This window comes from Zootoca vivipara, chromosome 1, assembly GCF_963506605.1.
Source record: "Zootoca vivipara chromosome 1, rZooViv1.1, whole genome shotgun sequence".
Taxonomy (NCBI): Eukaryota; Metazoa; Chordata; class Lepidosauria; order Squamata; family Lacertidae; genus Zootoca; species Zootoca vivipara.
The window spans coordinates 89,960,062-89,987,468 of NC_083276.1; the positions used below are offsets into that span (position 1 = coordinate 89,960,062).

Sequence of the window (27,407 nt, forward strand, 5' to 3'; positions counted from 1 at the left end):
GCAGCCACCATGTTTGATGATTCTCTTCTCTGTGCTGGACCCTAAATATCCAAAACAAGGAAGAGGAAAAGGAAGGAAGGTCAGCACCGCCTGCCTTGGGTCCTGCCATTTGACCAACTTTGTCATGAGCAAACTTCAGGCCGGGTTACTCTTGTTTGCATGCAGCAAACCAAAGGCTTTGGGAGCTCCTAAAAAAAGCTGAGCCAGGTTCCCCAGTTGCACTTACACAATCTCCATTTGAGGTGAAAAGAGGGCTGTTTTCTACTTCTTCAGCTTAACCCCTTCATTGGGTTAACAAATCTGAGAAAGCTCCTTTAGTAAAAGGCACTTGGGGTGCCAATTGGGCAGAGGGCCAGCCCCCACCCCCGAATATTTTGAAACAGGCATAGGCAAACTCGGCCCTCCAGATGTTTTGGGACTACAACTCCCATGATTCTTAGCTAACAGGACCAGTGGTCAGGGATGATGGGAGTTGTAGTCCCAAAACATCTGGAGGGCCAAGTTAGCCTATGCCTGTTTTAAATGAAGGGGTCGGGCCCTCTGAGTTCCGCAATGGCAGTGCGCAAACACTGTGGGGTGTGTTCGCGTCATGCAGGCAAAGCCACAGGGTGTCTGCATGACACATCAGCACGCCCTGCAGCATGCACAAATAACATCAGCACATTCTGTGGCGTGCTGACATCACATGGCCCTGGCACCCTCAATTATTATATATTATTTATTTATTAAATCAATTGCAGGGGGCAAGGCAGTGCGTGTGAATATTTATTTTTCTTTTCTTTTGCCAGCTATTTGTATTTCTGTTTCACTTCCACTTTCCCCTTCTGTGTCTGCTGCTCCTTCACTCCTCTTTCAGGCACCTGTAGAAAACAAGGCAGGCTGCTTTTTGAGTTCACCAGCTTTAGCTTCCTGTGATTGAATCTGCTGCAATTTAATTCTAATTGAGACACGCACTGCTCAAACAGGTGCAAGACGGCTCCAGCTTACGCTAATTAATTTTACTCCAAAAAAATTGACAACATTTAATAATTATATTCCACATCACTTACATTAGGTATACAAGGTTTAACTCTGGAAATAGCTTTAAGAGGGCATCAGCTCTGAAAGAGTAATATTGCTGTGACTAGATAGGTTCTTTGTTATGGTAGGATTTGTACGGTGTATTTGGTACTAGTCGAGACATCTTGCACTCTACAGGTATAGGTAGGTTCCTGGTTGCCAGTGCCATAGACCCACCCAATCAACACAAAAGGGGAGCTTTTTAGCCACTGAGAAGAAGGCTTCATTGTGCTCATTGGAGCTGACTAGAGTGAAAGGACACATCAGTCAGTCACTGAGGATTGGCTCCTAGGGTCACTCTGGAGAAGGTGCATAGGAGATTGTGGTGTTCCAGCCAAGTTCCTCTTACCAGAACTTCTCATGAGTGAAGCCCAGCTTACGTGTAAGAGGTCACCAAGCATGTGATGTCTCCCCTATGCAGGATGCAGTTTTGCCCCCCGGGACATGTATCCCCTCTTTCCCCCTCCTCAATCTGGCCTGCCAAAAGGGTTCTCTGGGCCCATTGAAACACACTCTGAAAAAGGGTGAAGTAGGATCACACCAAAATTAACCAAGTTGCAGACTTGACAAAATAAGGCAAGCAAAGGAGGAGGCATGTGGACTTCCTTGGGGAGGTTTTCCCAAAGATGTTGGCTCACCAGAGAAAAGGCATTGTTTGTGAGTAAGACTTTTCAAAGCTCAGTAGTGTAAGAAAGCCTAAAGCAGAGGTGGTGCTAGCTGCTCCGGCACCCACATGCTGTGCCCCCGGGGGCATGGCCAGGGGGCGGGGTGAGCGTCCCAGGGGGTGAGATGCCCAGGGGGGCTGCTTCCTGGGGGAAGGGAGCTGCACTGCTTTGCCAGCAGCCTTCCTCCCTTCCCTCTTCCTTTTGGCAGCTCGGAGGAGGCTCCCACCCAGGAAGCAGCCTGGGAGCGGGGGGCAATCAATGGCACACCCCTCGCAACTCCCAAGCCTCCCCTGAGCTGTCAAAATGAAGGGGGAAGGGGAGAAGGTCACCAGCAAGGTGGCACAGATGGCTTGGGGTAGGCTTGGGAGTCGCGGGCGGGTGGCACACTGAATGCCACCCCCCTCAGTGATGACACCTGGGTTGGACCATTCCCCCGCCCCCTTCCTCCACCCCTGACCTAAAGTAGGCATGTGGTGCAGAAGTTCTGACTCGTACTTCCCGCAAGGTGAATGTAGCCCACTTGCATTAGCCCACTAGAACTTTAATAAGTCTCTTTAGTTTTCTTCCTGCCCGAGACTGCAAATAACAGGGGTATGTATTTATGTGTGAGGTGGTGTAATGGAAATACTGACAGAACTCCCAGCCTCAGAACAGAACAGCTCATGAGGTGAACAGATCCAATTACATAATGGGCCAAATTGAGATATTTTATGAGGGATAATTCTCTGGCCCAATACTCTCCTTTTATGTGCAAATAAGTGAAGGCACCTGTGTGCCTTTGCACACAAATACCTTATTCTTGAACAATCCTACTGAAAAATAAGCTTTTTTTTGAGCTTATGAAATACGGTGTAATGGACCTCTCCTGCTCCTTCTCTTCTTCCTTCCACTTCTAGACAACTCCTGCTACATCCTCTTCTTCTATTTTTCCTATGTTAAAACTTTTGTTCAAGCAAGAATCATCTCTTATTAAGAATACTGAACCCTCCTCTTCACTGGCTTTCCTTCCAGTCAGCTCTTCTCCTATCACTTGATGCCTCAGAACAGCTGTGATGAAATCACATTTTCCTCCCATTGCTGTAATAATTGTGTCAGATTCGTCCATCACAAGATCCCATACTGATTGTGGCTCCCCAGTCATAGATCTTCTCATCCAGGTCAATTTTCTTGCAGTTCGGGCTTTCAAGCAGAAGTAGGTCCATTCATGAGGACACAGGAATGTGGTTTGCTGGGTGATGGAAGGTGACTCGGAGGTCTTGGGAGAATCCTGTACTGGAAATAAAAGGCCTGGTCACTGGGTACAGCTGCATGCAAATAGTCTGCACTACGGTATGTTCTCTGGGGTAGAGCAGGATTGAGGCCTAAGTGCTGAAAGTTTATAAGATTTTCTTATGAAGAAACCCTGTCGAGGCATTTATAAACTAATGCATAAAGGTAAAGGTAAAGGGGCCCCTGACCATCAGGTCCAGTCGTGTCCGACTCTGGGGTTGTGGCGCTCATCTCGCTCTGTAGGCCGAGGGAGTCGGCGTTTGTCTGCAGACAGCTTCTGGGTCATGTGGCCAGCATGACAAAGCTGCTTCTGGTGAACCAGAGCAGCGCACGGAAACGCCGTTTACCTTCCCGCCGTAGTGGTTCCTATTTATCTACTTGCACTTTGATGTGCTTTCGAACTGCTAGGTGGGCAGGAGCTGGGACCGAGCAACGGGAGCTCACCCCATTGCAGGGATTCGAACCGCCGACCAACTAGCTTAAGGTCCACTGCTATGATGACGTCTGATGGCCCTGAACAACCTTCCTCATTCATGTGTCTCTGTCTTCTATGATTCTATGGTCCAACATCTCTGATGTCATAGAAAGTTTGTATTGTTACATGTAGGAAAGGGCACATTTATAAATGTGAAAAGTTTTCTATAACAAATTAAGTGTAGTATTTTGGATGGAAAATGGATGGGAATGGTGACTTCTGCTTACTGTCTGCAACCCATTTGTCCCATGCTTTTTAAAAAAACAGTGCTTGATTCCTTTCCTAATAAGCAGGATGCATGGTGATCTGACAGCATTTCACTATCTGAAATCTTAAGCTCATTCAGAATGGAATCAATAAGCCCCCTATGCATGTGTGCGTGTGCACACACACTCAGCACATGTTGACAATTGCACAGCAATTAAAATAATGTCAGCGCCTTGGTTTGAGGAAACACACACACACGTTTTATACCTAATGGGTGTTCACTTATGTTGACAAAGTTGCTATTATGCAGCCCCTTGTCGTGGGAATCCTATTAGTGTCAGTAGAACTCCTCTGGGGCAAATGTTTCCATTTCCCAGATGCAGGCAAATCCTTCAGGCCATAGCCCTGAGCAGGTATCCTAGACAGTTTTGCACAAGCTGAGCAATAAGAGAGAATCCTCCGTTGTCTCTTGTCATAATAATGTAGAGCTTAATGAGAGGCTGGTAATAATGATGCATGGTTTCAGAGGCTAGCTTGCACAGCTTGATGGTAGAAATCCTCTTAAAAGCACACATTATATTAACCATATAAATAAATGAACGAACACCAAAGAGCCTGCCCTCCCCATCAAGCCCTGCTGGTCTGCTCCCTCAAACACTAACACAGTGTGGTTGCCATTCACAGACTGCTACACCCAAAACATGGAAAGCAGGAAAAAAAAGTTGTGGCTTCTGGCGGGGGTGGGGTGGGGTTGGGGAAGCACCAACCACCGTGGGTTACAAGCAGAGTATATTCACCACCACTAAGTGAATTGCTGACTTCCTCCTTTAGTTGTACCACAGATTGCTGCCCTTTCCCTCAGAGAGCTGAAAAGTTTTACATCTGTTGAAAGAGAGCAGGATCACACAAGTTCCTCATCACCATGGCTTTCCCAGACTTTACCCAGTCCCCTCAAGTTTCAGAGGTGTTAGCATATGGTGCCTTTGCTATTTTCTATGCATCCCTCTCCATATTTTAAGCGCAAAATATGGTCTGAAGCTCAACATCAAAAAAACCAAGATCATGGCCACTGGTCCCATCACCTCCTGGCAAATAGAAGGGGAAGAAATGGAGGCAGTGAGAGATTTTACTTTCTTGGGCTCCTTGATCACTGCAGATGGTGACAGCAGTCACGAAATTAAAAGACGCCTGCTTCTTGGGAGAAAAGCAATGACAAACCTAGACAGCATCTTAAAAAGCAGAGACATCACCTTGCCGACAAAGGTCCGTATAGTTAAAGCTATGGTTTTCCCAGTAGTGATGTATGGAAGTGAGAGCTGGACCATAAAGAAGGCTGATCACCGAAGAATTGATGCTTTTGAATTATGGTGCTGGAGGAGACTCTTGAGAGTCCCATGGACTGCAAGAAGATCAAACCTATCCATTCTTAAGAAAATCAACCCTGAGTGCTCCCTGGAAGGACAGATCGTGAAGCTGAGGCTCCAATACTTTGGCCACCTCATGAGAAGAGAAGAATCCTTGGAAAAGACCCTGATGTTGGGAAAGATTGAGGACACTAGGAGAAGGGGATGACAGAGGACAAGATGGTTGGACAGTGTTCTCGAAGCTACGAACATGAGTTTGACCAAACTGCGGGAGGCAGTGCAAGACAGGAGTGCCTGGCGTTCTATGGTCCATGGGGTCACGAAGAGTCGGACACGACTAAACGACTAAACAACAACAACAACAAATGCATCCCTCTACACTGAGGAAAGCTAGAATCCTGCTGTATTTTGTAAATGAAAGCCATGGTTCTCCAGAAAGTGTGTATAGGTGACAAATATATGGTCCACTTCACCATTCCAAACCAACAGTGAAAGTTGCTAATAATAATAATAATAATAATAATAATAATAATAATAATAATAATAATTTATTTATCCCCTTTCCATCTGGCTGGGTTTCCCCAGCCACTCTGGGCGGCTTCCAACAAAACATTAAAGTACAATAAAAATACAAGGTACCATTGCATAAGACTGGGAGAGGCATTGGGAGACTTACATCTCACAAATAGCAATATACAAGTGTCTTCAGAATACAGTCAAGCTTGGCTTCCTGTAGGCACTAGAGAGGAAGGAATTTCATACCTGGGATCTGTTGCAGGGAATGTTTTCTATATGTGGCATGCCAGTGGTCTTTGATACATCATTTTTGATGTGTCCTAGGCAACACAGTGCTGCATCTCTGCAAGGCATCTTGACCTGTTCCAAGAAAGACACCTTGGCTATCTCTGCTTTGACAGTTGTTCAGCTTGAAAGAATTTTGCAGGGGAAGAATCTTTTATGATTAAGGCATCCTTCTAAAAGTACAAGTGTGACTTTGTTTTTCCCTGTGTTCCATCACGAAAAGGCCCTTTCCTGCCTCCCTGTTTTCCCTCCTCCCCAACAACCTCTCACGAAAGGAACAAAGAAACTCCAAAAAGAGAAGCAAAAGTTGTCACCCTCCCACCTTCCAAGCCTGCAAGTCTAGGCAAGGACCTTGGCCTAATCTGTGTCTGTCTCTTGAGCCTTTTTATGTCTGCTCATAGGTTGAGATGATTTATTGCTATAGGTTCAAATCAGCATGTGAAATATAATTTAAGATCACAGCTTAATGCCAACTTCTTAATGGAAGTTGCTGACTCGAGCTTAAGGCGACTTTTCATTTGTTCTTGCTTGCTCACATAAACTTGCAGATCAACATATGGCTCTGATATTTGCGTAAGAACTCCTCTACTTTCTAGACATCATGCCTTTCACTCCATTATTCAATATTTGTATGCCTTATACATTGCAAAAGCTTACAACCTCCTCAGTTAGTTGCTGTATTGCTTCCTGGAGGAGACTGCCATTGTACACCTTTGAATTTCTTGATGAATCGGTTGCTGCCTCTTCCCTCTCTGGGCCAATCATCCTGCAGCTCTCCTGCCTGCTGTAGAGAGTAGCACATCAGGAGTGCTGCAGAGAGGGATCGGACTAAAGCACTAAGCTGCAATGCAGTGCATGATTCAAGGTGTAGCCTCATTTTGGCATACAGCTAATTCCAGCAGTCCTTACTCCTCAAAGTAGAGGGCAGATGGATTGTGGGAATCAGTTTATGTGTCCATACAGATGTCCACAATGGACTCCACATATAGTTTCCACTTTAAGTCTCCGTTTTGGACATTCTCCACACATAGGAGCTATGTAGAATACTTCTTTCAAGCTTAATTTCATCAGGGGGAGAGGCAATGGGGGTGATCCTGTGGGCACATGTGTGACTGGGTGCCATATTGGAGAACCCTTTGCAACATCATACATCCACTGACTCACCTTGTTTACTGTTGTGGGAGACAGATGAGTCAATGAGCATTGATTACTTTACCTTCTGAAATAACAAAAGCTGTAGCCTTCAAACAAATCCCAGAGAAGTCAATGAGAACCTTCAGCATACATAAGCTTGGTGAAGGGTTCAATTATTTATTTTTTTAAATGCTAGCTAAATTTTCTAAGTTAGTCTAGCCCAGGCATCCCCAAACTGTGGCCCTCCAGATGTTTTGGCCTACAACTCCCATGATCCCTAGCTAAGAGGACCAGAGGTCTTGGGATGATGGGAATTGTAGTCCAAAACATCTGGAGGGCCAAAGTTTGGGGATGCCTGGTCTAGCCATCTATAAGCTTCACTATAAGCGGCAGCTAGACTGGTGACTGGGAGCGGCCACCGAGACCACATAACTCCCAGTATGTTTCTGAGCACAATTCAAAGTGTTGGTGCTGACCTTTAAAGCCCTAAACGGCCTCAGTCCAGTATACCTGAAGGAGCGTCTCCACCTCCATCGTTCTGCCCGGACACTGAGGTCCAGCACTGAGGGCCTTCTGGCGGTTCCCTCGCTGTGAGAAGCCAAGTTACAGGGAACCAGGCAGAGGGCCTTCTCGGTAGTGACACCTGCCCTGTGGAACGCCCTCCCACCAGATGTCAAAAAGAAAAACATCTACCAGACTTTTAGAAGACATCTGAAGGCAGCCCTGTTTAGGGAAGCTTTTAATGTTTGAGGGACTATTGTATTGTAATATTTTGTTGGAAGCCACCCAGAGTGGGGAAACCCAGCCAGATGGGTGGGGTATAAATTATTATTATTCTATTACTGATAAGGTGTTTGGAAATAAACACTGACAGATTTACCTGAAGCCACATGGTCAGTCCCCCCCCATCTCAATCTCTAAATTTTAATTTAATACCTGTCTCCCAAGTTAAGAACAGTTTTCTATCTACGAGTTTCAAAATCAGCAATGTGGAAATAAGCAACGACCACTGAAGCCCATGTGGCTAGCCAGTCTCTCACGTAATCAAGTTTAATAACACAGTATTTCTGGGATTAGGCATTAGAAAACCAATCCCAAATCACAGCATTTTCCATACTAATCTCCTTGCCAGTCATACATACTCCAGCACAGTGCCTTATTTGTTTTATTTTGCATGAGGCAAAGACACTGCTGGAGGTTGTCATTCTTCATATATGACTATTGTGCTTTGTCACCTTAGGCTGATCCTTTCTCCATCTCCTTGCAAGTACACTTTGCTGTTAATATGTAAATAGAAGGAAGAGTCCTGTTTTGAGGAACCCAGTAGACATTGGTATCTGAAGAAGTGTGCATGCACACGAAAGCTCATACCAAAATATAAACTTAGTTGGTCTTTAAGGTGCTACTGAAGGAATTTTTTTATCCAGTAGACATTGCTAAGAGAAACCTGTGAGGTACGATTCTGTAACATTGTACCAAGTTAGATTTGTTTTTCCTTCTGCAGTGTAGCTGGCATTGCACAGAAGAGAGAGATGAAGAAACAGATTTGGTTCTGGAACAGGATCTTACGAGTTGCAAAAGATAACACACTGTGTTGAGTCAGTGTTAAAACACTTGGCTGGAACTTTGTTTTATTCATAGGAAGCTAGAGAAGTACGGCAAGGCCATTTCCTCTTATAAATAGCCCCTGGAAGAGAACAAATGAAATAGAGATGCCTCGTCCTTTCATTTAATTTTTCAATGAAAATGCTGTTTTGGTGTCACTGAGAGTTATAGTAAAAAAAAAATCCCCCTATTTATTATACTTTTTAATAAATTCACATTGGAGGAAGGAACATGTCTAGTCTTGATGCAAGGTATGATGAGCTAAAAATCACATAATGTTCACATGTCTTGAAAAAGCTGGCCTGGACTATTTCATATTTTCCAAATTTTACATGAAAGTATTGTCAACATGACCTAATGGCTATAGGATTATAATAACCCAAACCATAGTCTAAGGAACAAGCCCTCCATAGTTTGGAGAATTATATGGATGCAGCCAGTGTATGCTGGTTGAAATGGAAACTGATGGATTAATCCATGCCTAAGTATGGGACACGGGTGGCGCTGTGGGTTAAACCACTGAGCCTAGGGCTTGCTGATCAGAAGGTTGGCGGTTCGAATCCCCATGATGGGGTGAGCTCCCGTTGTTCAGTCCCAGCTCCTGCCAACCTAGCAGTTCGAAAGCACATCAAAGTGCAAGTAGATAAATAGGTACCGCTCTGGCGGGAAGGTAAACGTCATTTCCGTGCGCTGCTCCAGTTTGCCAAAAGCGGCTTAGTCATGCTGGCCACATGACCCGGAAGCTGTATGCCGCCTCCCTTGGCCAATAAAGTAAGATGAGTGCCGCAACCCCAGAGTCGTCCGCAACTGGACCTAATGGCCAGGGGTCCCTTTACCTTTAAGCATAGCTTTGTTAAAACTTTGTTTCTACAAAAAAAGGAATGTTACTGAGGGATGGGCAGTGTCAGACTAGCTGTGCTTTAGCAATAATTAAATTGGTTCCGATTTTGTGTCTATGTGTCTATGCTGTGTTTCAGATATCATGGTTCTGGTGCACTGCTTAGAATATTTTTTCATGAATGGGCAGTATGACTCCTTTACGAGGCAGCCCATGCTGTTTTGGACAAATCCAAAAGCACTTGCCTTCTTCCTGGCATGCTTGTTGCTCCCTAAACTTGTGATTTGTTTCCGTGCTCAGAAAACAGTTCTAGCCATTATATGCAGACCAAGTGGGCTGTGCTTAACACTCTTTTGTTTTCCTCAGAACATGATTCTGAGGAGTTTTCTTTGAAATCCTGTTGGGATATCTCCCTATATATAATGCAGCTGTTAAAATAGCTGGGGTCATCCAGGGCAAATCATAAAGCAGTTTCCTTATTGAGATCTTGGGCATTTCTGAATATTTTAGCATCACAACAGATTTATATATTGCAGCTCCAAAGTGCCACAATCACTCTTGGTGTCAAAATCAAGTGCCTAGCTTTCTTCCTGCAGAGAAAGTGATGCAGTTGAGCAGGATTGGTAATGTGGTTATGATTTTTTTTAAAAAAATGTTGAGTAATGACTGAGGAAAGGGTTGTGTCTGAATACCGCACAAGGTCTTCTGCTAGGTAGCTACTTCTGAATTACCTTTATTAGTAAATAAAAGGAGGCTTCCTATTGGATTTTTTTTTCCATGCTAAATGGCTCTCTGTAGGGATAATCCATCAGTGGGTTTATAAATTCTGTTTTACATATAGCAATGGAAAAACTTGAGGACTGAGTGCATAAAAAGCAATGGGTGGGTAGGAGGAGGAGGGATGTTAGAAAGGTTTTGTTTTTGTTTTAAATAAAACTAACTTTATTCCTCATTAAAACGATACATTTGGCACCCTCAGAAATGTAGACTGTGGTCTGATTTTGTAAAAGACAACTTTGTACGTAACAGTACGTACAGTACGTACAGTAACAAGAGAAATTTAGCCACTGTAATGATTGGTAATAAAGCTGCCTTAGTATTTTTATTAATAAAGCCATCACAAAGTTAGCGTCGAGATGTCAGGCGAGATGAACAATTTTAAAGTCATTTGATGCATCCTGCCATGATAAACGAGAAATGGAAAGTCCTTGACAGGTCAGCTGGCTGCTCACAAGCAGTGTCTCACAGAAATCTCCATGCTTGTCATGGTGCCACCAATTGTGGGGTTGGGAGGCTTCATCAAACATTTGGCATGTATTCCTTCTCCCAGTATACAAAAGCAAAGCAAGACCCGTGTCCAGAATTTGGGGACGGGAACCTGGTTGTGTGCAGGCTTGTTGTCCTGGGTGAGGTTTCATCTGTAGCATTCTGCCGACAGGCGGACTTTGTTTCAATCAGGGGGTCAGGGAAGTCTCAGTGAACAGAATTATGTGATCATCTCAAATCTGAACTCCCATTCTATTCCTTAAGAGACTCTTGACATAGATTTGATAGTATTGTTTAGCAAAAATAATCTCTCACAAATATTTCAACTGCACCTCCTCGTCCTCTTTCAGGCCGGTATTATAAACTATACCAAATAATTATACCTTTGGTCAGGATGCTAGAAATTGGCTCTTAAAAAAAACCCTGACAGCATAAGCAGGCAACAAACATCTTGACTGATTTTGATATTTCCAAAAGTAATTTCTGAAGCTCCCATTCTTGATATGGTTCTGTGATGAGTGAAATGTCAAGGATAATTTCAGCGACACAAACAGGTACTGTATGTGGAAGTCTTCAATGACTGGCTGCTTTCCTTCAGATTGCAGAGTGGCTCAATTTGAGCCTCATTGCAGCTGGGTTTCTCCTTGGCCCATCGCTCTAATTACTTTCAGTTATTGCTTCTTCAATGGGGCTTGGCTGTCAGTTGGGAAGAACTTTGGGTCATTACTGACTTGCTGACCCCATGACCTAGAGGTGAAAGGCTGTGTATTCCCTTTCTAATTCGCTCAGTCAGCCAGTACCCTTAAATCAGCAAATAATTACAGACTTATGTATACTAAGTCGCTGAAATCCCAAAGATTAGGGGACTACATTCTTTATATATATATATATTTCTTTTCAGCCTAGCACTTGAGAAGGATTTAACTGTTAAATGCAAATATTTAATAATCACTTTATTATTTCTTGATTCACATACCCTGAGCACACTTGCTAAAGTCGGTGGGACATACTTCTGAATACATTTATTTGTTTTTGTTTTTTAAAAAAACTACCTCACCTCTTTCTCCGAAGAGACTCAAGAGGATAATGCAAACAGATTAAAATTGTTCTGTTTGCTTTATAACACCAGAAAAACCAGAAGTATATACTCCAGTTAATAAGTTAACAATAGCACTAACAAATAATTCTGCCTGTGTGTTAGTAGCTCTGAACAATCAATTATTTATGGCCCAACCTTGATGGTTTGATTTTCTTCTTATTCAGCATTACTTGAAATAAATACATTTAGGACTAAACTGAAAGATGCTGCTCTGAGTCTAAGGCAATCTTGCATCCCCTACAGCAGCAGTCGGGGGGGGGGGGTGAATACTGGCAATCACTTGATGGTGAAGGACTTGAAGAAACACAATTGGGGCTGCAGCTCAGTGGTAGAGCCTCTGCTTTGCCCAGGCTGCATCTGCAGCATCTTCAGGTAGGACTAGTCATGACAGTAGCCTGGAACCTGCAGGGTAGACAATACTGGAGTAGGTGGGTGAATGGTCTGATTCAGTATAAGGTGGCTTCTGATGCTCCAGGGCTTGAGATCATTATGCAAGGATTCACCTACCCCGTATCAGCTCTCTCACTTCTTTTCAATTTCATCCTACAACAAAAAACAAAGAAATGGGGGTAGGGGGTGAATAAATATCTCTACAACCCTATCTTGTATGTTCAGCCTACTAACCACAAATGTATAAGAAGGATGTCATTTAGACAAATATTCAGCTGAAAAGCTTGTGCAATTGTTTTTCTGTGCCGACATCTTACGGCTTGTTTAGAAGAGCTGATATCTTTTCATTTGGCGGTTAGAATGGCCTCTATGAAGGCTTGCTAATTGTTTAGGAACTAATATCCAGGTGTTAACTCTTTGGATCTTTTTAAGGTTTGTTTGTTGTGGGTATACCAGAAACCACAGAAGATTGCAAAGCCGTGTCATCTTTTTATTGTGCTCTCAAGTTTTGCATCTCTTGACAGTGAAAGTCTCACTTATTCAAAGTTATTTTGTGTGCTATCCAGGAAGCATAATGGGCTCCAGTCCTATGGATGTCTAATGTACTACTGATGTCCTTGCCTAAAATGTGAATCTTAAGAGTTGTGTATGAAAAAGGGGGGAAATGCACAATCTGTTTTTAATTAGAAAAATACACTTTCTTCTTTATCTTTTCAATATAAGAAAGAGTGAAGTGTTTAACAAATTTATGGCTCCTTTGTAATCACGAGTTTTTGATTTAAATCAGGACAACTCTGCCTTGCTTAGTATATAGTGAATTACTTTGTTTTTTATTAAATTTTCCATTTTAAAGATTCAATAAAAACCACATTAAAACATTCCAAATTACAATCAAAAAAGCCAAATATTCAGTGCCAACTTATATATCTTTGGGTTGACTTCCCATCCTCTGAAGTTTGGGTGGGGTGGGGTGATGATCTAATCTCATTCTGCATTTCTTAATTAGTCCAAATAAAACATTTCCGATGTTGATCCTTCATTTTATAGTGAATTACTTTAAGTGGTGTATTTGTTGCTGCTCAGCTGGTACCTTTTCCCTGTTCATGACAGTAAGGAAGTTAGAACCTCTATGGCATCCACTTTGTGAGCACTCTCTTGCAACTTCATTGAAGTCTTTGTAGTTGGTACAAACTTTGGTAATGAATATGTCCTGTACTCCTCATACTACTGGTTGGGGGGGGGGAATAAAAGGTCATGACAGCACAGTATGTTAACCAAGGAGAATATTTAGAAAGCAACGCATGACAAAATGCTTTTGGGACTCATATTATCATGCCTGAAGTCATACCTTTCTGTAGGAGTCCATCATTGTATAAGTTCTTTCGATGTGTAGCTCCTTATGGCTACTGTTTTTCTGTCTTTCACATTGTACAGTGCTGGTAGCTGCCTCAGTATTGTCAATGGGGATATTCCCATGCCCTGCCCCTGCTTGAACCTGGATACTGTCTCTTTTGAGGTTTGCATCATAGGTGCTACTTGCATGATACCTATTGAAGGTAGTATCTTCAGAATGTGTCTGGGGTGCAGTAGTTGTCCTCTGCTTTTTGAAGTAGTTGTGGATATCCATAGCTAAACAAATAGAAATGGGTCTGCTTCTTTGCTTTCTCTGCCTTTCTTTCAACTTTTAACCTATCAAAACCTTCCTGCAATGCCCTGCATTGCAGGGGGTTGGACTAGATGGCTCTTGGGGGACCTGTGATAAAACTAGCACTGAGTTTCCCAAGCAAGGCATTTTCTCTACCCGTTTCCAGAGAACCTTGTCAGCACTTTTGTTTTCTGTTATCAGCTGTCCCTCAAAAAGTAGGTCTGGGTCCCGCAGCAGCCCCAAAGCTCCTCACCGGATCATAAGATGGCAACACAACTCATTTATTTATGTTATCATTAGGGTTATCATCTAGGGTTTCTAAATATTTTAACATTTGCAGAAGCAGCATCATTAGGCAAGAAGGTTCTCCTTCAGAAAAGTACAGAGAGTCCAAGTCTGGCAGCCACTCTCAGTAAGAGTGGCCTTGGAGATCACTCTAAGCCAGGCATCCCCAAACTCCGGCCCTCCAGATGTTTTGGACTACAATTCCCATCTTCCCCAACCACTGGTCCTGTTAGCTAGAGATCATGGGAGTTGTAGGCCAAAACATCTGGAGGGCTGCAGTTTGGGGGTGCCTGCTCTAAGCCTCTTATTTACTAGCTGGATGTGCATGTGTCTGTTAAAATAAATAAATACATTGAGGATTCCAGGGAGGCAGTATCCCCCTTTGCTCCCACCTGAGGCACCCATGAGTATACTCAAGAAGTTAAATTGCCATTTCTGTTGTGCGTGTGTAAGGTTGTGTTTTCTGGGCAGGATTCACCCGAGGATCCCCATCAGCCTTGCACCAAGAATTCCACCCGTGCAGGGGGGCTTCCCCCTGCCCACTCTCCACCCCCCTCTTGAAATTGACTCTGATGGGTTTGGGAAAACTCCTAGAAAAGCACACAGTGGGAGGAGAGAGGCAGGATCAAGCTGGAATGCTTGTGCCGATGAAACATTTGTAATAGCGTGACATTGAATTCCACCCCATGTTGGGATGCGGAAAATGTTTCCACATTGTGTAATAATTTAGTACTGCCACCTCACTCATATGCTGAAATGTACAAGGCATGAGGAGCCAGTCAAAGTTAAGCAAATTTGCCTGTCAGGTATCTGACATGCATGCACACGAAAGCTCATACCAATGACAAACTTAGTTGGTCTCTAAGGTGCTGCTGGAAGGAAATTTTTGTTTGTTTGTTTGTTTCGACTACATCAGACCAACACGGCTACCTACCTGTAACTTGCCTGTCAGGGTTGGCCAGCCCATGAAGCGGGGTGAGGCAACTGCTTCAGGTGGCAGATCTGCCCAGTGGCAAGGGATTTGCTACACCATTGCATGCCCACTCACCACTGCCTGTCTAATTTTACTCCCTAAGCTCCCTCATGTGTACATGTATACAGTGGCATTTTTAGTTTTGCCTAGTGTGGTAAAATGTCCTAGGCTGGTGCTGTTCATTCAGTGGGAAAGTTAAAGTACAGCCTTAGTTGAATTATAAGATCTAAAATGCTTAAATTTGGCAGAATTATATGCATTGTTGTTCTCCCTATAAAGTAAAATAAAAATAACAAAACAAACCGAACAGTAAATTTTATTTAAGCTCAAAATCCGTAGATGTGGTTTCCCAGAAGTGTATTTTCTTTACTAATATCATTAATTCCTGCAATTTTATGCAATTGCTATGGCTGCAGAAAGCTTTGAGAATGGACAATTTTCAAAGAATCCCCATTGAAGGATATAAAATGTTTTAAGATTCTTAAGTGATGTTACCTATGCAATTTTTAATAAACAGTCCAGACCTAAAGCTTTTTCTTTTTACCTTGGCTGCTGGCACACAAGGCAACTTTAGATTTACAAAAGTAAAAATAATTTTACTGTTGGCAGGAAGTCAACTCTAAATTATTATTATCATTCTTTTAAAGTTGAAAGCTTGGCACTTTTGGGGATTCGTGCTCTTTCTGGTAATAATTACAATAGCTTAACGAAGACTTGGTGAGCAATTAAACAGATCTATGAATGTTTGTGTTTTTAATTATTTTTTGGAATGGGATCAATCGTCCTCCATGAATCCAGGTTTTTTTGCATCTTTCACAGAAGAAATGTCTGAACTGCTATTTTTTTCTTTGTTTTTAAGGACTGGGGAGCTGGAATATGTATGTCTAAGATGGAAACATCCACCTCAACTGCTGCTGGAAAGAAAGAAGGGAAAAATGCCCTTCTGGAAGGTAATGGTTTTAATGAAACCACGAAGAAAACAACTCCTTTAGGAGCAGCCGCAGCCGCAGCCGCAGCAGCAGTGACACAAGGAGGTACTTTTTTCATTGTTGTTTAGTTTCCCACACTTTGAAAGCAACAGGGGCTCTTTTTCATTAGACTGTTAGGTTTTAATACGAACAGAGGCATATGCTCATGTGTGAATATGCTGAGTTTATTGGGGCTCTTGGTCTTAGAAAGTTAAAGCAACTGGAAGATGACAGACTGCAGATCCCATGCCTTCACAGAGAGTCTATGTTTAACGAAGCAAGCTGGACCTGTTTTGAGATGCATGTGACTTCTGCATTCAAATTAACTCCAGAGATAGTACTGATTGTCAGTTGTTGCTGTTTCCTGGATGCCTGGGTGGAATGAACAGAGTAATTAATCTTCAGGAGAGGAATGAAAAACGTTCTGTATTCCAGCAGAGAACACCATAATTTACAGGTTTTGTGGTTTATTTTGACTGTCCCGAAACATGGAACATTAGGACAGTGACTGTGTAAAAATAGAAAATATACCCCCATCATTATGACTAGCAGAGTGCTATTGTCCTGTCCTCACTTCAGCAAAAATTTAACTATTTACCCAAACAGCTGATTGTTGTTTAATTTAGGTGTGTGTGTTTTTGAAGTTATAGTTAATATAAAAGCATAGAGGGAATTCAGATCATGATGGCCCCAAGGTGACTAACGTGAATCCGAAAGAATCTGGAAAAAGTGGCTAGCCTGAAAGGACTAAAGACTCTTATTAACAGAGGGTTGTATCCAAAAGATCCATTGAAGTTAGTCCATTGATTTAAATGGCTCAACTCTGAGTATGACTTACATCAAGGGGCTCACATTCCCTCAGGAGCAATTTTCCACGGGCTGCATAGAAATAGTTGTCGTAGCAAAAGTGAGCGTAGCCGGACACACAACTCTCCACCTTCCATCCTGGCAAGCAAAAGATACTATGACAGTTGAAGGATACAGGTAAAATGATTTGAGGGGAATGCAAAGCAGGGCCAGTAATGGCTCTAGAAGAGGGCATGGTCTGGGTAGAGTACAGAGGGCCAGCCTGAGAGGTCTGTGGGGATGCATTTGGCCTCTGGGCCTCATTAATTGGGAAACTACCAGAGAAACCTAACTCTAGTAAAAATGGGGTTTTGCAAACCGGAACTGCCTGGGACTATGCTGTGGATCGCTCATTGTGTACAACTGACTAGGAACTTGTTGGTATTTGCTGTTGTAAGAGAGAATCACACACAGCAAAATCATAGAACTATTGCTTGCTCTGGTTAGACTCCAACCATTCCTTGTTTTCCTTGCATGGGACAGAATGACCTCTCACAGCAGGAAATGAAGGAACAAATTAGCTGAGACTTGACCAGTGGAATGTGACAAGTGTCATTTTCAGCTGTATAAACTTTTTCAGCTGCTTTTTGGCCTGTCAAAAATATTTCTCATTGCTGGACAAGACTGTGTTTCAGAATATATCTTTGCCTCATTCTTTTGACACTACATAGTCCCCTGAACAGAAGAATATAGGAAAAGTTTCCCGCCCGCCCCCCTTGCCATCAGCTTTCTTTGTTTTCTCATCTATTTGGTAGATAACATGGGCTTGCCGGAGGGGGGGGGTGAGAAAGCTTCCCACCTATTTCTTTATAACTACTTATAATTTCAAAAGGTGTAAGTCTATATTTCACCTGTTCAAAAAGAAACCTCCCAGTTGTTGTTTTTCTGTAAAAGCATCAAATATGCAGGACAACGGTTAAGAGGTGGGCAGTGGGGAAAATCTTTTAGAGATCGATCACTGATGAAGCAAAACAACAACAAATGTTACTCATAAGTTCTGGGAAGAACATTATTGAGAGATGTCTCAAATACAAGATAAAATCATTAAAACCAGCCACACAACTGTACATCATGGGTTGTACTCAACATAGTTCTAAGGCAAATGCTCCATCAATGCAAGGATTTCTTCTTGTGCAGCAGAAAGTTTTTCCCCTATGTTACCTGTCTCCTGAATCTGTTCTGGGGTTCCCCCCATCTTCCAAAGCAGATTTGTGGACAGCGCAGGGAACATGCAGGGGTGGGAGAAGGAAGGAAATCACCTTGCACTAGCACAAAACATTTGCATAATACCACCCCATATTTTTGAACAACCACATAATACTGCTATGGTACAATAGTGCTGTGCTTATCACCCACTACCCTAGTGGAAGGCCAGGCCCAGCTCATGATGCTTTATATTGGTATAAAATCACTGAAATGTTTAGTGTGAATTATAAAATGACACCTTGAAATTTCAGGTAATTGGAAGTTTAGAAACAGTAGTGTCAAAACCCCACATTATGATGGTAGTCAGTTAGCAACATTTCCCAGATCGTAGTTGAGGGCTGTAATATGCCTGAGAGACTCCCACCAAAAGAAGTCAAGAAGAATGACCTTTGATATTCTAGCTGGCTTATCCAAGGAACCTTACTGTCTAATAATACAACTGAAAAAAATGAGTAATGGGGGCAAGTATACTCCATCACTTCCCTCCAGCCAAGTAGGTGACATGCAGAAGACATTATGGTTCTGCCAATATGGTTCTAGGCTTCAAACTTACCTTGAAAGCCATTTGAAAAGGATCACTATGTCATACTCACCAGTATCTGGTTGGTATTTAGTAGTATTTGATGGCTAATATGAAGTAGCAATCAGTATTTGACAGTTCATATGTGAATTCTGTCAAGCTCACGATAATCAAGAGATACCATATTAAAAGCATTTATATTTTGAAGTAAAAGAAGAATCACATTCAAAATGTAAATTTGAAATTGAAATACCTTGTTTTAAAATCTGGCTGGTCAAATTAGAAAATTTAATGAATGTTGAACGTTTGTAAATATTTGTTTCGGCTCTTAATTGAAAGTGTCAAGTGCCTTCTTGTTAACAGTATGCCCCCCCCCCAACCCCACAATAATGCACACCCCTCATGACACAAATACCAGCTTGGTGAATTGATGGTGTTTACATTGGCAGCATTTCCCCCTGATGTCTAGCTCTGTCAAGACTAATTTTAGCATTTCTAAAGCTGGGTAAAAATATGGCCTCATTACTTTGATGTCAGAGGATGGTTTACTATTAGTATATTCTGGGGTTTATCATTTTAGTCATGTTTAACACAGCTACAGGAGGCATGCTCTATTAAATCTGGCTTATTTTACATTCCTGTCCGGGATTATTTATTTGGAACAATTTCCTCTCTATCAAAAGACACAGCTAATGCTGAGTTTTAATGTGTTATTTACACACAAAATAACCTATTTACAACTTGGTATCTGCCGGAGGGAGAATGAATGGGCTGGTGCTCCCTCCATTCTGTTCTATCGGAGTTTAACAATCTGGATTGCTAATAGAACCATTTATCATGGGGTGGTAATTTATTTTATGTTAGTTGCATAGGTCTCACTGCCTCTGATCTATGGAAATACTTCATGTATAATGAAGTCCAACAAGTCATTTGGTGTAAACATGGGAAAGCCAAGGTTGGAGCCAGTGAAAACCAAGATGTACTCTTTACCCTAGGTAATATTTCTCAGAAATTAATGCCTTGGTTGATTAAATAAAAACCCATCACCTTGCACATGTGCTTTTAAGTACAGAACTGTTGGAATGAATATTGTACAGGGTACATTCATGCTGCAGAACAAAGAATATTCTGTGTGGGTTGTTTTCAATTTGAGGCTCCAATAGACTACTTCTTCAGATCAAGGGTCTAAAAGGCTGTTGTAGATGAGGACAAGAAAGCATTTTCTCTCCTGTCCAATTGATTTGATATCCCAATTGAGTTGATATCCGATGGCATGCCAACTTCCCACAATAAAATATTTGAGGGGGCTGGGCCCTCCCAAAGTTGATGGAGATTGCCATTCAAATGTTATGTGTACACTGCATCTTGTGATTGATCATGTGGGGCATGGCTTACCTGGGTCTCACCAATGTTTTATTCTAGTTGGCATTCCTGTCCCATGGAGTATTTATCTTGTCTGCTAGTATTCGGCTTCTTGCGTTGAACCTCTGAGTTTGTTGCCCGTGCTATGTCTATTCTTTCTAACATCAACAGAGAGCACATAGAGATAATTCTTGTACCACTCATCTGCACCTGAAATGTGACAAAATGATCTGTAGCCCTTGGCAGGATGATACAGATGGCCAAATTATCTCAGGGTAAGGAAACTTATCTCAGGATAGTATAGTCATCTGTATACAGTGGTACCTCGGTTTGCAACCGCAATCCGTTCCGCGGAGGCGTCCACTCGCTGAGGCGTTTGCTCGCCGAAGGCATGCTTCTGCGCACGCACACGCTGTGCAGCTCGCATGTGCAAGCTGCGCAGATTGCTTATGTGCATCCAATGCCGCGGAACCCGGATGTAAACACTTCTGGGTCCATGGTGTTCGCTCGCCGAAGCATTCGTAAACGGAGGTAGTCGTAAACCGAGGTCCCACTGTAGTCCCTTAGTCACTCTTGCATCCTACTCTAGTTGATAAGGATGACACAGGTAGTTCTTAATCAGGGAACACTTTCCATATTACAAAGGACTAGTTTGGATAATATCCTTGGACCAGTACAGCTCGTCATGTGGGGTGGAATGAGGTCACACCTGTCTTCTCTGCTCTTGCTGCTCATATGGCCACGACACACCCAAAGTCAGCCTACCAACCTAAATTCCAACAGAGATAGGCCTCAGTTGCATCTCTGGAAAACATTTGGGGAATCGAATGATTGAAGCCCAAGTGTGTTGACTGTGCATGCCGAATACTGTTGGAGACATGGTTCCTACAGGTGTGTGCAAGGGGCTACTGGAACACCCTTGCTTTGCTCAACACAATGGACTGGATAGGCCCAACTTTGGATCCAGCAACTTTGTGTGCTGGATATTACATGCATTGGCTGACTTCAGATGCAACATCCCTGAGTGGACTGGATGACCAGCGTGCCAGTTGGAATAGGCATATCCTAACTCCAGATGCACACAGTGGGTCTGATCAGCCAAAATTATTGCCCAAGCTTTTCCCTTTGCTCGACTGAACAATCAGCCCACAGAAATGGAGTGGGTACCCTAGACGACCCTGAACGCTAACATTCCCTGAGGCTGTACATTTCAGGGGGTGTGTGTTTGATGACAGACAAGCTTTATTTCAGAAAACCTTGCCCACCATTACCAAGCTTCTCATCAATGAACCCCTAATGTGCTTCTAAGGAATATCCAGTTTTGTGGGACACACAGTTGGAAAATGGCTGAAGTAAACTCTCAAAGAGCTTTTAAATTATATCCAGTGATAAACGGACCAAGAGAGACACTTAGAATCACCTGTTCAGCCTCAATGATACAGTTGGGACTAGAAGGAAGCAGCTTTTCCCACTCTGATTCCCAAGCAGTCTACGTAAGCAACACAGATTGAATCGTCTCCCCAAAAGTCATGAGGATTGACAAGATAGATAGGTGGGTCAGCCATGAGCATGGGAAAGAGAAGGCAGAAGGGAAGGAGAATCCCAGCAGACCTCATATAAACAAACCAATAAAAATGTCAACTGTGTGTGTGTTCCTTAGAATTAAAGGAATAAGAAAATAGAAACTGCCACTTAAAGTCGCCTAACCTATCCTCCTGGGCAAGCCAGTGACGGCTCTAGAGAATTGTTTGCCTGGTTTTGCCAGAAAAGAGCAGCAGAAGAGATACTTATATATTGCAAATTACTTTAAATTCTAGGCCTCTAAAGTTCTTTTCTCCTTAAGCTGTTTTCTGTTGGAGTAGATTGGAATGTGTTAGCCTGAGAAAACTCTGTGAATAAAGCGTTCAGATCTCTCTACAGGATTCACGTTGACTAACATTGTCCAGGCCACCTCCTGGGCTTTCCCCCGACCATCTTTTGGCTCCTGAGACCTCTAATAAGCAGTCTATGCCATTGTTCTTATGATGGGGCAGCCCAGAGGACCAGGGACTGGGACAGACCATTGAATCAGGTGCTCCCTACCTCAGTCAAGGTGTCAGTGCAAACATTAATTCAGGTTAAGCAGGCTTTCGGATCTGCTTTAATTGCAGCACTTGATTGGTTTTAACAATGAATCCCTTAACTGCACTGCAGATCAGAAGGAAATTCATTCTGCCAAAGGAGCACTCAGTCTCGCGGTTTGGTCCTAAACTCTTAAACATAGTTAAGGGAACCCCAGAGTTAACATTGGGGCAACCAGTTCTTGCCCCAAGTAGCTGCACAACAGATGCAGCTAATCATGGCATACTGTAGAACAGAGGAAATGGCTACAAATTTAGACCAATTCCTCTGGTTTTGAAGTCATGGAAACAGACTGTAGTGAGAATGCAGGGTAAGGAGATACACTTTGTGAATTATTGGCAGGCAGCTGAAATGTTGTTTGAAGCTATCTATCTGGGTGTAAAGTGGTTTAACTGATACCCATCCTAGGTGCATCTCTGAAGGCTGAACAGGAATTTCCATGGCCTTACTATATGATATGCCTTTCCCATTCATTATCTCTGTTGCTTTTAGTACGTCCATCAGCAGCAACATCCTTAAGTGAAGTTCATTCTGTATGACGCATATTGCAAAACATGCCCATGGCAATTTGGGAATGGACACTCCTTTAAAAAAAGGTGTATGAAGTCTTGTTCCATGGCCTAGAGACATTCAAAATGTATGATTTCCACTCTTAAGGGTTTATAATCTGCACTGTGCATTGCCATAGAAATGATGAAGCGTTCAGTCTCCCAGTGGAGGAGAGGCAGGTGCCAACGCTCTATGGATCTTGGTTGGGTGTGAAGACATTTTTATTTCAGCATGAATTAATTTTATTTGATTGCACATGATACTTTCTTGTTGTACCTATTATGTTGTCCTGTATTTTAGTTTGTTAGAGATAGTAGGCGATTCATAAAATGTTGTAAGTTACAGAAATAAATTAGAAAAGTGTGATGTGGAGAAGTGCTAGGGCTTCCATATGTCCGGAATACTGCAGCCGCAAGCAAAGAAAAAAGCTCTACAACTGTGCCAAAAGAAAAGCTCAACAACTTCTTTTCTGTCCGGAATTTCACTTTTTGAAATATGGCAACCCTAGGATAGACAGAAGTTTTTCCTCCCTCTCTCATAAGACAAGAAATGGGGACATGTGATGAAACTGACTGTTGGAAGATCCCAGAAAGGCAGAGGGAAGTTTTACCTCCATTGTCAGAGGCAATATGCTTCTGAGTACTAGTTGCTAGGAAAAGCAAGTGAGGAGATTGCTGATGTGCTCAGGTCCTGCATCTGCTTGGCCATTGGGAGAACAAGATGCTGAACTAGGTGGGCCTTTGGCCTGATTCAGCAGGTTTCTTCTTATATTTTTATTTTTTGCTGCCAGGAGAATTCCATTATCGGGTAATGTAGAAGAGGGAAGAGTGTAATAAGAATGAGTGGGCAGTGAATTTTGCTGCAGATCTATCCTATCTAATAGACTTGGGGTGGGGTGGGGTTCCTTTTCCTTTGCAGTTAATCTGAGAGCTCCTAGACCTCGTGAGTCTTTCTTGGTAGAGCACATACTTGTCACATATAAGGTTCTAGGTTCAGTCCCTGTCATCTCCAGTTATTGGATGTTAGGTAACAGAGCTGGGGAAATTCTTTGTCCAAGAATGCAGAAACCTTCCATCAGATGGAGTATGCAGTATTGAACTAGGTCAGGGATCAGCAAACTTTTTCAGTAGGGGGCCGGTCCACTGTCCCTCAGACCTTGTGGGGGCCGGACTATATTTTTGGGGGGTTGAACGATTTCCTATGCCCCACCCAGAGATGCATTTTAAATAAAACCACACATTCTACTCATGTACAAACACCAGGCAGGCCCCACAAATAACCCAGAGATGCATTTTAAATAAAAGGGCACATTCTACTCATGTAAAAACATGCTGATTCCCGGACCATCCGCGGGCCAGATTGAGAAGCTTACCCATGAACTACCGGAAGGTTGTTCTTCACCAGCATGGCACCCTTCAGATGTATTGGACTGCAACTTCCATCAGCCCCAGCCTGCATGGTCAAGGATGAAGAGCGTTGCAGTCCGAAACATCTGACACACATCAGGTGGTGCGATGCTGAACATAAGTTAAGACAGCTCACACAATTATATTAATTATGACAAAATTAAAATAGGAAGAGCTCTCACCAACCCTCATCCATGATTTTTCAGCAATACCCCTGGCTGAACATATGAACTGGAGGCAATCTTATTGAGAACGGATGATCACAACCTTCTTTCAGATGAAAGAATCTTATACGGCAAGTTGGTCTTGTTAAAGCATCTTCATCTTAAAAAATCACAGGTTACCATGTCCTGGATATCTCCCCCCCCCCCACACACACTTTAAAGAAAACAGATGCTTTTGTTCTAGTCAGCGTTTTCATAGTCTGCAATCCTAAACCCACTTACCTGAATGCAGTAGGACTTACTTCTCAGTAGACGCGGGTGCAGATTCAACAAAACCAGTTGCACTGGCAGGAGGTCATCGCAACAAGTCCCACTAGTGCAAATGGACTTCCCCCCCATTGGCCTTAGCATGACATTGAATTCCACCCATGGTTAGGATTCGGCTGTATGTTCAGTTCAAAGTTCAGTTTGGTTTCTAAGAGCAGAACTTAATGAGGCAGCCCTTCTACAAGCTACAAGTCTTGCAAAACCTGAGCTCCTGGATAAAGTACAGCTCCTTGTGTAAGACCACAGATCCTTTGCAAGTTAAGTAGAATAAACTCTCTGAAACCACAATTTCAGGGTTGGGATTTGAGCAAGAATCTGGCTTGGTATTCTGTTGGAAGGGCAATTCTGTTATTTCTGTACCGGTAAGAGTATAGTCAGTGATTACTCCCTTGGATTTTCTCCAGCTGTACAATAATGTTACTTAAGGACCGCTCCAGATGTTCAGAATTCCTTCAGTCTCCAGAACACTGAAGTTGATGTTATGCAGCAAGACAACTTTGGGGCTCTTTGAGATTAAACGTGTATAAAGGAAGATTGACTGTGGAAGTTGCCACAGTTTAAGGCTCCTTTACATGTTATGGAAATTATGGGTACCTGCCCATATACTGTGTTCTCCAGAGCATGTGAAAGGCATACTTGTATTTCTTGGGTATGGGGGGCCCAGGACCAAGTGCCAGTTTCCATGATGTGTTTGGCATCCCTTGTTACCTGCTGTCAAATATCAACATGGTTCTCAAGTGCTACAGTGAGCACTGTAGGTAAATGAAATGTCTTATCTGCTAGTTCTTGTTCCATGTGATGCAGACCTTAACATCCACCACCCTATCTATAGATGGATAAATATATTAAGGCAAAGTTTGAATGAGCTGTAAGACTTGTATTTTTTCCCCCAAACAGTGAAGCTTTATTGGGGGGGGGGAGGGAGGAATCAATAGGGACTTAGTGGGTTTCCCCTTCTCCTATTTAAAGGCTGCAGCAGATAAAAATAACCCGAGCTGAAGGAAGACCGCTAACACAAAATAAATAATTACATTATGGAAAAGGCCTGGAGAGATTGCTTGTGTAAATCACTTTTAAACGAGAACAAGCTCCAGATAAAATCCATTCTTTTATCGCACAGATTAAGTCTTTTCCCTTTGACGCTAAATAATTGATAGGGTTTGGCAGAGCGTTCCACAGCTGCCTTTGCAGAGCAGTGGGACTGCTCTCGGGGTCAGGCAAGTGGCAAAGAAGAATGCTCTTAAGAAACGCTGCGCTTCCACTACTGACACCTAGAAATGGGGCTTGAATTCCCCACCCTCCTTAAAGGATGGCCACTGTGCCTTGAAAAGACAGTGGAGTGCCAACAGAGCAAAGGGAAGGATTGTGTTACTTCCTTGACACCTAACGGCAAAGCCTGGGGCGGATTTGGTGTGGTTCTTTTTACCCAGTGTGTGAGTTTAATTAAGCACAGTGTAACACCTTGCCTAGATTTTGTATTTCGTGTTTCTATTAGTGTCGTACCATGTGATTTCTTTCTTTCTTTCTTTCTTTCTTTCTTTCTTTCTTTCTTTCTTTCTTTCTGTCCCTCTCTTTCCCCCTCTCCCTCTCTTAATGCTTAATGTGGCTCTAGACAAGGACTTGTGGGACCCTCACTTCAAGGTCAGAACACTTGAGAGGATTTATTGAGAGTAAATGCAAGTAAGTCCCTCCCACCCGCCGGCACTTCCCAGTTTCAAAAGTGGTCAGCGTTAACCATTACACAAGCCACACTCCTTCTATTGCCGGTGCTTTCTCACTCAGCGGCTTTTGCTACCACCGTCTTCATCACTGCAGTGTGGAAACAAATAACTGAGCAACAAGTCCCAATAAGGGGTGCTTTTTTGACACAACAAAAACTCGTACAGCTGCTGCATAGCTCTGTAATGTTGACCCCTTGCAGTCAACTATTCCAAGGTGAGTGCTCACTCTCTACACATCAGTTGCCAAAGTGTGGTAGGAAGGAGTTTATGTGGCTCTATCTAGGCCTTTGGCCCTCTAGATATTGGTGGACTACAACTCCCACCATCCCTGGCCATTGGCATGCTTGCTGGCACTGATAGAAGTTGTAGTTCAGAAAGATCCATCGGGTCAAAAGTTCCATCTCTAGGCCCAGATAATTCTCATTCTTTCCCAGGTCCTGCTTTCTGTCTTCTCTGGTTAGAAGTCTACACAGACAATTGAGCTACACTGGGGATTATTTTTTTACCTCCCATCAGGTACAAATGTGTTGTAAAATGAGTGGTAGAATGGAAGGTAAAATTGTAATCAATATATACCCTGCTTCCCCCCAAAAAACATTCATTTCAGCTTTAGGTAACTCTTTCTCAAAACACCAGATGGTCTTGGTTGTCCTCTAAGCAAAACCTAAGCATTGTTGCCTACAACTGATGGCAAGTGTTTCCTGGAAGATAGAAGGTATTGGTGCCTTCCTGCATCAGAGTCAGAAATCAGCTCTGGGATTTTTGTGACAGACCCTGTTCCTGGGACAAGTGGGAAAAGGAATAAAAGAAGATTCCAGCTCTGACCACTGGCAGAGTCCACCTTTCTCTCTCCACTCAGTAACTACAACCCCATCCTACACACATCTGAGGTTATGGGGAAAGACTCACAGGCCAGGAATGTCTCAGTAACCTCATTTTACAAATAAGGCGATGCTGTGAGCGATGTGATGTTAAATGCCCTTTCTACAAAGAACCAGGTTGACTGAAGAGCCCCTTGTCCCAGTAATAATTTCCTAAGGGTGGGTAGGATGATTGACACGTCAGTGCGTAACATTTTCTCAAAATGGGGAGGGTGGAGAGGAATTTGGTAGACCAACCTTTGCCAGCCTTGTCCCCTCCAG

The 27,407-nt window shown here is 43.0% G+C and overlaps 1 protein-coding gene across 1 annotated transcript in view; it reads left to right on the plus strand.

Moving 5' to 3' along the window:
* Positions 1-27,407, plus strand: part of GLI2 (GLI family zinc finger 2) — a 200,149-nt gene that overhangs the window by 31,388 nt on the left and 141,354 nt on the right. The window contains exon 2 of the mRNA XM_035128745.2: positions 15,935-16,109. Coding sequence (XP_034984636.1) covers positions 15,956-16,109 — 154 coding nt within the window. The 5' untranslated portion in view covers positions 15,935-15,955. The remainder of the gene's footprint in view (positions 1-15,934; positions 16,110-27,407) is intronic.